General features: G+C 41.5%; 1 protein-coding gene across 1 annotated transcript in view; it reads left to right on the top strand.

Annotated features, from left to right (window-relative positions):
* sgpp1b (sphingosine-1-phosphate phosphatase 1b) overlaps window positions 1–10000 on the top strand; it is a 35167-nt gene that overhangs the window by 15550 nt on the left and 9617 nt on the right. The window contains exon 2 of the mRNA XM_062035058.1: window positions 715–804. Within this exon, the coding sequence (XP_061891042.1) occupies window positions 715–804 (90 nt within the window). The remainder of the gene's footprint in view (window positions 1–714; window positions 805–10000) is intronic.

The raw sequence follows: 10000 nt of genomic DNA, 5'->3' as shown, positions 1-10000 counted from the left end.
AAACACAGAACATGCCTCACTGATGCACATCTGCAAGACTCACTCAGAGTTGCAGTGTCAAGTTACACACCAGAGTACAACACACTAGTTAACAGCATGCAATGCCAGACTTCCCACTAACTGACGAAGAAACAGATAACAGATTTGGTGTCCAGTTCAAAGTGTGACATGATTTAAAAATTTGAGAGTTTAATTTTGTATTTTACATGAGTTATTATTTGTACAAACATGGTGCAAAGTAATTCATGATATGTTAAAAAATGTTAGTGGCTAGCTAGTTAAAATGGGATATTGTGATTTCACAAGACTGTCTTAGAAGTGATCATTTGAAAATGTTCAATATGAAAAATGTGCACTTAGAGAAAATATAAAAATAAAGTGTTGCATATTGATATTTATCTGTTTCTATATATATTTATTGTGAGAAATCATTAAGATGATCAGTGTTTCCACAAAGATAAATATCATTAATTATTCATAATAACAGAGTTAAAGGTAAATTGAGCAAATTGGCTACTTCTGGCAATTTATTTAAGTGTGTATCAAACTGGTAGCCCTTCGCATTAATCAGTACCCAAGAAGTAGCTCTTGGGTTCAAAAAGGTTGGTGACCCCTGCTCTAACCACTAGTACATGAATGTCAGGTAGCATTGGTGTTTGATGATTGTTATTGATTATAACTAATTGATCTGTGATCGACTCGTCTCGTCAACAGTACTCAGTCACACTGGGTTACGTCTTGGCTTTCTGCTGGTGTCTGCTGGTCTGCGTCAGTCGGATCTACATGGGCATGCACTCTGTTCTGGTAAGTCCCGCCCATCTGCGTATGCACACACACACACACACACACACACACACACACACACACACACACACACACACACACACACACCGCACACACATCTGCACATGATTGCAGAGCTCCGAGACTCTCAAAGGAAAATGGAAAAGTGGTTGCAAGGGTCCAGATGGATCAGAAGCCCAGTGGACAGGGCGGCATGAAGCATGTTTTTGATTGACAGCTGTGCGCAGCGGGCCGGTTTCGCACGCCATCGACGCCTTGCGGCTGCTGGCAGGTGTCTCCGTGGCCACGGTCTCGACAACCGCGTGACATCTGTTGGATCGCATGACCCACACGGCTGGAAAAACACCCACGTCTTCTCTCTTCAATTTGACACGACACATGAGGATTAAACCTGTGACAAGTTGTCCCCCCCCTGGTCTTTGCAAGTAGTGAAATAACACTGACATTCCTTGGTGCTCGTTTGTGCCGTTAAAAGGTCTTCTAAGTCATTTTAAAATAAATTTTCTGACTACATTTGAAACATTTGAACCGTCGTGGCTGTAATTTCAGTCAAATATTAATATGAATCACATCCTTAGTGATGTGCGGATCAATATTGACACATCAATACCTCTGACTCCAGGTCCCTTCTCAAGTCAGTATGGATCCTTTGAGGTCATGTAGAGGATCAAAAGGAACACATGGGAAAGTAGTGAAACGAGAGAGCGCTTGTCTAAATGATTTGTGGTTGGTGGGAACTCCTTTTGCTTCCGCCTGGGTGAGGGTCCTGTTCTCCCGTTTGCTTTTAAGTGTTTTTACTTGCTTGAAGTTACACACGTTCCTCTTATTCGCATTCTCCCATCCAGCCTGCGGAAACGCAGTTAGGGAAAAGTCCTTAAAGGCCTACTGAAATGAATTTTTTTTATTTAAACGGGAATAGCAGATCCATTCTATGTGTCATACTTGATCATTTCGCGATATTGCCATATTTTTGCTGAAAGGATTTAGTAGAGAAAATCGACGATAAAGTTCGCAACTTTTGCTCGCTGATAAAAAAAACGTTGCCCCTACCGGAAGTAGCGTGACGTCACAAGCGGTAGTGCTGCTCACAATTCCCCGTTGTTTACAATGGAGCGAGAGATATTAGGTGCGAGAAAGTGACGATTACCCCATTAATTTGAGCGAGGATGAAAGATTCGTGGATGAGGAACGTTAGAGTGACAGACTAGAATGCAGTTCAAGAGATATCTTTTTTCGCTCTGACCGTAACTTAGGTACAAGCTGGCTCATTGGAATCCACACTCTCTCCTTTTTCTCAAGTGGATCACGGATTTGTATTTCAAACCACCTGGGATACTATATCCTCTTGAAAATGAGAGTCGAGAAGGCGAAATGGACATTAACAGTGACTTTTATCTCCACGACAATACATCGACGAAGCTCTATTGCATGAGCTAACGTGATAGCATCTGTCTCAAATGCAGATAGAAACAAAATAAATAAATCCCTGACTGGAAGGATAGACAAATGCAGATAGAAACTAAATAAATAGATCCCTGACTGGAAGGATAGACAGAAGATCAACAATACTACTATCAGGAGACACCGAACCAAACACTGGACATGTAAATACACGGTTAATGTGTATTCGACGCCTGTCGAAGCCTAGCAATGCTGTTGCTAACGACGCTAACTTAACAACGGGGCCTCGTCAGAGCTAGGATAAAAACATTAGCGCTCCACCTACGCCAGCCAGCCCTCCTCCGCTCATCAACACCCGTGCTCACCTGCGTTCCAGCGATCGACGATGCGGTCGGCGGCCCGGAGACGTAGGAAGTCAAGGTGAGTTTGCCGCTAGCGCGTCTTCTATCCAACAAAGTCCTCCTTGTTGTGTTGCTACAGCCAACCGCTAATACACCGATCCCACCTACAACGTTCTTCTTTGCAGCCTCCATTGTTCATTAAACAAATTGCAAAAGATTCACCAACACAGATGTCCAGAATACTGTGGAATTTTGTCGAAGAAAACAGAGATGTTTGTATTGTGTCCAAAAGGGTCCAAACACTTCCGTGGACCTCGCGACGTCACGCGCATACGTCATCCTCCAAAGGCGTTTTCAACCGGAAGTTTAGCGGGAAATTTAAAACTGCACTTTATAAGTTAACCCGGCCGTATTGGCATGGGTTGCAATGTTAAGATTTCATCATTGATATATAAACTATCAGACTGCGTGGTCGTAGTAGTGGCTTTCAGTAGGCCTTTAAGACATACCGTATTTTCCGCACCATAAGGCGCCCCGCCCCGTGTTATTAGCCGCACGTTTAATGAACGGAATATTTCAAAACTTTGTTTACCTATTAGCCGCCCCGTGCTATTAGCCGCACCTACGCTACGCTAAAGGGAATGTCAACAAAACAGTCAGATAGGTCAGTCAAACTTTAATAATATATTACAAACCAGCGTTCTAAAAACTCTGTTCACTCCCAAAATGTAATGTGCAAATGTGCAATCACAAAAATAGTAACACTCAAAATAGTGCAGAGCAATAGCAACATCAATAACTCAACGTTGCTCATACGTTAGTGTCACACAACACACAAAATAAACATTTAAAGCTCACTTTCTGAAGTTATTACTCATCCACAAATCCCTCGAATTATTCTTCTTCGGTGTGCTTCACTTGTTTTTTGACACCATCTGTGATGTGGACGCGCATGCAGTCGTAGATCAACAGGAACGGCGCTGCGTGAAAAAAGTCACCCGGTGTCTTCGCGTAAACGTCTATCAACCACTCGCTCATCTTTTCTTCATCCATCCATCCCTTCGAGATAGCTTTTATGATGACGCCGGCTGGAAAGTTCTCTTTTGGCAAGGTCTTCCTTTTGAATATCACCGTGGGTGGAAGTTTCTGGCCGTTAGCATGGCAAGCTAGAACCACGGTGAAGGACGACCTCTCATTCCCTGTGGTGCGAATATTCACCGTACGTGTTCCCGTTGTATCCACAGTGCGGTTCACATGAATATCAAAAGTCAGTGGAACCTTGTACTCTTAGTAGGAGACATTTTGTGGTCTTTACAGAAACACACAAATGAAATGAAACGTAATATCCGCGCGCTTCTTCTTCTACGGGGGCGGGTGCTCACCTTGGCGGTTGCTTACAGTAGAAGAAGAAGCGCTTCCTCTTCTATGGGGGCGGTTGCTTACCGTAGAAGAAGCGCTTCCTCTTTTACGGGGAAAAAAGATGGCGGCTGTTTACCGTAGTTGCGAGACCTAAACTTTATGAAAATAAATATGAATATTAATCCATATATAAGGCGCACCGGGTTATTAGCCGCACTGTCTGCTTTTGAGAAAAATTGTGGTTTTTAGGTGCGGCTTATGGTGCGGAAAATACGGTAAACTGATGCAGGCTCCTTACTAATGAGGCGGACTTTGCCGAGACGACTTATTTTTTTGGCTGTGTGAAAATTGTGGAGCATGGAGTTTTATTAATACTTGGGAATGTACAAATTAAACCACATGATGGAACGTGAAAAATGGTCAAACTACATAAATAACATACTGTAATTTGATTTTGATAGAATTGTTTTATCTTGATAGATTGAAAATGAACACCAATGAGTTGACTGATGAACATTATCATATCATTTATTCAGAAAATATAAACGACGACAAATAAAGATATAATACTATTAACCGCAACATGAAAGTGTAAAAACCCTCCAACAACATTATGATTTCTCCAATTTCAGAATGTCCTTGTTCTATTTTTAAACAAAGAAAACAATCTGACGTTGTCTTTATTTTTAAGTTATCTTGCCGTGATTTTACCAGTCTGGCCCACTTGGGAGTAGATTTTTCTCCATGTGGCCTCCGATCTAAACACAATTACTTTGCTTTGACTTAAAATACTGGTCAAAATTGTCTGAAGATCTATTACACCAAATAAAAGTAAAGTAAAATAAGTGTTGTCAGGTTCAAACACCGAACTATCTATTAGACGAGACAGGAAGCAAGGAATCAGGCAGAGACGGACTTCAATTTTGCTCATGAGGAGAAACGTGTTGGGCTGCACACTCAGCTACAGTTTCACCCTACGCTCTAAGGTACAGTCCCACGTGCTCCTCTATTTATTCGGGAGTTCCCTAGTTAACATCACTGAGGCTGCTTCTGAAGGGAGCAGCCCCAGTAGACACAATACGGGATTATTCAGAATGGAAATGTGCTGACACTCGCAATTTCGCCCTGTCTCTGTTTTGTCTGCGTTGAGGCACTCGAAGTCCGTCCTTGGCTGTCAGCAGGCAGGGTCTGGAAACAAACTGCTGCTGCGAGACAACTCGCAATGGAAGATTACAAGTTGTGTGCTTTTGCACAGACGGAAAAGTACAACTTGAGCACAATAGATAATAACTATAGCAACGGCCTTTAAAGCATAAGAGTTGTGTGATAACTTATACATAATTATTCTAACAGTGTAAAAGGTAAAAAACTGAATTGTATTGTTTTTATATTTAAATCTCTTATTAGGGACCGAGTCAGAGGACCCTATTGTTTTCTAGCGTTTTATTATTATACCACCGCCTCTTTGACCTGTCATTTGACCCCTTTAACATGCTTCAAAACTCACCAAATTGGACACACACATCAGGACTGGCGAAAATTGCGATCTAATCAAAAAACCAAACCCCAAAACTCAAAATTGCGCTCTAGCGCCCCCTAGGAAGAAAACACAGACAAAACTGCCTGTAACTCCCAGTAGGAATGTCGTAGAGACATGAAACAAAAACCTCTATGTAGGTCTCACTTAGACCTATATTTCATACACTGACAACCCCCAGCAAAAATCAACAGGAAGTTTGCAATTCCCCCTTCAAAACAAAAAATGTGTAAAAACAGTCACCTTTTTGCAAACATGATCTCCTCTGAGCGCGTTTGTCGTGTCGGCTTCAAATTAGCACAGGAGAGAGATTGAACCCTTCTGATTAAAAGTTGATGAAAGAGTTTTAATTACTGCTCCGGTTTGGATTTTATGAGCCCTCAAAGTCGGTCCAGTCCATCGCTGCTTGCAGCCTTAATTTTCTTTGCTGTGGTTTATTCGTTACTAATTTATATCCGGTATTTTTTTTTAAAGTATATTTAAAGTTGAGATTTCATGGTACAATAAATACTAGGGATGTCCGATAATGGCTTTTTGCCGATATTCCGATATTGTCCAAATCTTTAATTACCGATATCAACCGATACCGATATATGCAGTCGTGGAATTAACACATCATTATGCCTAATTTGGACAACCATGTATGGTGAAGATAAGGTACTTTTTAAAAAAATAAATAAAATAAGATAACTAAATTAAAAACATTTTCTTGAATAAAAAAGAAAGTAAAACAATATAAAAACAGTTACATAGAAACTAGTAATTAATGAAAATGAGTAAAATTAACTGTTAAAGGTTAGTACTATTAGTGGACCAGCAGCATGCACAATCATGTGTGCTTACGGACTGTATCCCTTGCAGACTGTATTGATATATATTGATATATAATGTAGGAACCAGAATATTGATAACAGAAAGAAATGTGGGGAGGGAGGTTTTTTGGGTTGGTGCACTAATTGTAAGTGTATCGTGTGTTTTTTATGTTGATTTAATAAAAAAACCAAAAAAAACCCGATACAGATAATAAAAAAACGATACCGATAATTTCCGATATTACATTTTAACGCATTTATCGGCCGATAATATTGGCAGGCCGATATTATCGGACATCCCTAATAAATACTCATGTTTTCAAATTAATAATCGTGTAATTAATCGAGATTACAATATCAATCCAAATATGGGTGATTATTTTTGCCATAATCCTCCAGCCTCAGTGGGAGGCACACAACGTTTGGATTTAGGATTTGAAAAGTAGATTTTGTCACTCCCAACTACTGACTTGGAATGTCATAAAACGACGAACGGACTGTGACACTGATGCAGGCACATGGCGGGGGTTAGGGCAACATTTAAGGTTGCTCTGCCCTCATGTTTATCGTGATTAAAAAAAGTGATACTGTACGCTACAATTGACCTCCAGCAAGTGTCTCCGTGTGTGTACGTGCAAACAATCTTGTCTGCTTCCAATCAACTGCCAGCAGGGCTGCCGGTTACCGTAGCGACCTCATGGTGACACACCAATAACACGGTTACCGCTGACCTTTTTTTCTCTGTGGACTGTCATCAAGTAACCATGATGTCACGTTTACCGCCACAGCTTTGGCGTGGTGCCTTCAAGTGTCGCTGTTTTTACATAGCGCAGACTCCGTGGGAGGGGCTAGCTCTTCATTTCCGCCCAATAGCGACATCTGGACAAAGGGACTGTGAAGCTGAACACCCAGCGCTCAAACAAACCCCCCCACAGAAAGTACACAGGCACAAAGACCACCCGGGGAGGACTTTCCCCCTCACGGAGCTGGGACGTGTCTTGTCTTTTGTAGCTCGCGGCCTTAATCCCCTGCCTCTTATCTCTTTTACAGTTCTTCACAGCACGTGTACTTTATGTTACGCCACACTTTGAGGCTGACTCGAGGTCAGGGTTCAAGAAATCACATGTACACTCATGCGGCGTTCTCATTTCCTGCCTTATGTAAACAAAAGTGTATGTACTAGGGATGTCTCGATCCAGGTTTTTGCACTTCCGATCCGATACCGATGTTGTTTTTGCACTTCCGATCCGATACTGGCCTATCCGAGCATGTATTAAAGTTGAAAGTTATTTAGCCTACTTAGTTGTCAGATTCATGTTGAAAAGGGTTTTAGTACTCTTGATAACAACTAGCCAGCTGAATTAGGGGAGTTTGAATAGTACACGGTGGTTGGTAACAAGAAACTGACCTGTTTATTCAAGGATAAACACAAAATAGACAAAATTATACATGACAAACAGAAATGGCATCATTGAACTAGGGCTGGGCGATATGGCCTTTTTTTAAAAAATATCGTGATATTTTAAGGCCATATCGCGATACACGATATATATCTCTCGATATTTTGCCTTAGCCTTGAATGAACCCTTGATGCATATAGTCACAGCAGTATGATGATTCTTCTTCATACTGCATTAATATATGCTACTTTTAAACTTTCATGCAGAGAAGGAAATCACAACTAAAATTAAAGCGATGGACGGGACCGACTTTGATGGCTCATAAAATCCAAACCGGAGCAATAATTAAAACTCTTTCATCAACTTTTAATCAGAAGGGTTCAATCTCTCTCCTGTGCTCATTTGAAGCCGACACGACAAACGCGCTCAGAGGAGATAATGTTTGAAAAAAGGTAAATGTTTTTACTCAACTTTTGTTTTGAAGGGGGAATTGCAAACTTCCTGTTGATTTTTGCTGGGGGTTGTCAGTGTATGAAATATAGGTCTAAGTGAGACCTACATAGAAGTTTTTGTTTCATGTCTCTACGACATTCCTACTGGGAGTTAGAGGCAGTTGTGTCTGTGTTTTCTTCCTAGGGGGAGCTAGAGTGCAATTTTGAGTTTTGGGGTTTGGTTTTTTGATTAGATCGCAATTTTCGCCAGTCCTGATGTGTGAGTTTTGAAGCATGTTAAGGGGGTCAAATGACAGCTCAAAGAGGCGGCGGTGGTATAATAATAAAACGCTAGAAATACAATAGGGTCATCTGTCCCAAAGGGACATCGGTCCCTAAAAATCACTATTTTTTTCATACGGTGATGATCTGGAAATGTTTGCCTCTGCATTTTGATGGTGTGGGCGTGTGGCACCGAATGGAGATGTTGACATGCGGAGTAAGCACCCTTCATTCTCTAGCAGGGGACTTTTCAAATGATGCTGCATATTAGCAGTAATGCTACTTTTTATAGCAACGCTTTTGCCCCACACTTGACAAATTACGGTTGTCTGTTCGGCATGTTCCCACTTGAAGCCAAACCACCGCCAGACGAGGGACCCCCTGCTGTTTTTTGGGGGAATTAATTCATTCTTCCTTCATTCGTATTACCACTCGCACGGCTGCGCTAGCATCACAGCTAACGTTACCCATGCTGCTACCTCTCTACTCCGTGAGGGCGTATGACGTGACAGTATGTGACGTGTGTAAGAATGTGCACTTGCTGTCTGTGAGAAGGAGAGACAAGACAGAGTGGGAAGAGCCTGTCGTGTAATGCCCGCAGCTAAAAGCAACTGCGTGAGAACGTATACTCGAATGTCACGATATAGTCATTTTCTACATCGCACAGAGACAGCTGACATTTTTACCGGTAACTTTTAATTCACATGGCCGTCTTAACGGTTAGTACACAGACCTGTGGATGTGGGCGCACTTACTCGTGTCAAAAATAAAAGGAGGGGAACCTTAAACCAGTGTTTTTCAACATTTTTGAGCCGTGGCACATTTTCTGCGTTGAAAAAATTCGGCGGAAATCACTAAATAACTAAACTCAGTTGACAGTAAAAAGTCGTTGTTGCAATTGTTGGATGTGACTTTAAACCATAACCATAACCAATATAACTCTTGTCTCAAAGTAGGTGTACTGTCACCACCTGTCACATCACGCCCTGACTTATTTTGACTTTTTTGCTGTTTTCCTGTGTGCAGTGTTTTAGTTCTTGTCTTGCACTCCTATTTTGGTGGCTTTTTCTCTTTTTTTGGTATTTTCCTGTAGCAGTTTCATGTCTTCCTTTGAGCGATGTTTCCCGCATCTACTTTGTTTTAGCAATCAAACATTTTCAGTTGTTTTTATCCTTCTTTGTAGGGTCATCGTTGATTGTCATGTTCGGATGTACATTGTGGACGCTGTCTTTGCTCCACAGTAAGTCTTTGCTGTCGTCCAGCATTCTGTTTTTGTTTACTTTGCAGCCAGTTCAGTTTTAGTTTCGTTCTGCATAGCCATCCCTAAGCGTCAACGTCTTTTCTTAGGGGCACTCACCTTTTGTTTATTTTTGGTTTAAGCATTAGACACCTTTTTACCTGCACGCTGCCTGCCGCTATTTCCGACATCTACAAAGCAATTAGTTACCGGCTGCCACCTACTGATATGGAAGAGTATTACACGGTTACTCTGCCAAGCTCTAGACAGCACCGACACTCAACAACAACACATCATTTGCAGACTATAATTACTGGTTTGCAAAAAATAGGTGAAACTAGATAATCTCCCACGACACACCAGACTGTATCTCACGGCACAATAGTGTGCCGCGGC

The sequence above is a fragment of the Entelurus aequoreus genome, linkage group LG23, assembly GCF_033978785.1.
Source record: "Entelurus aequoreus isolate RoL-2023_Sb linkage group LG23, RoL_Eaeq_v1.1, whole genome shotgun sequence".
Classification (NCBI taxonomy): Eukaryota; Metazoa; Chordata; class Actinopteri; order Syngnathiformes; family Syngnathidae; genus Entelurus; species Entelurus aequoreus.
Note: the sequence above shows the minus strand (reverse complement) of the source record. Positions and strands in the feature narration are given on the sequence as shown.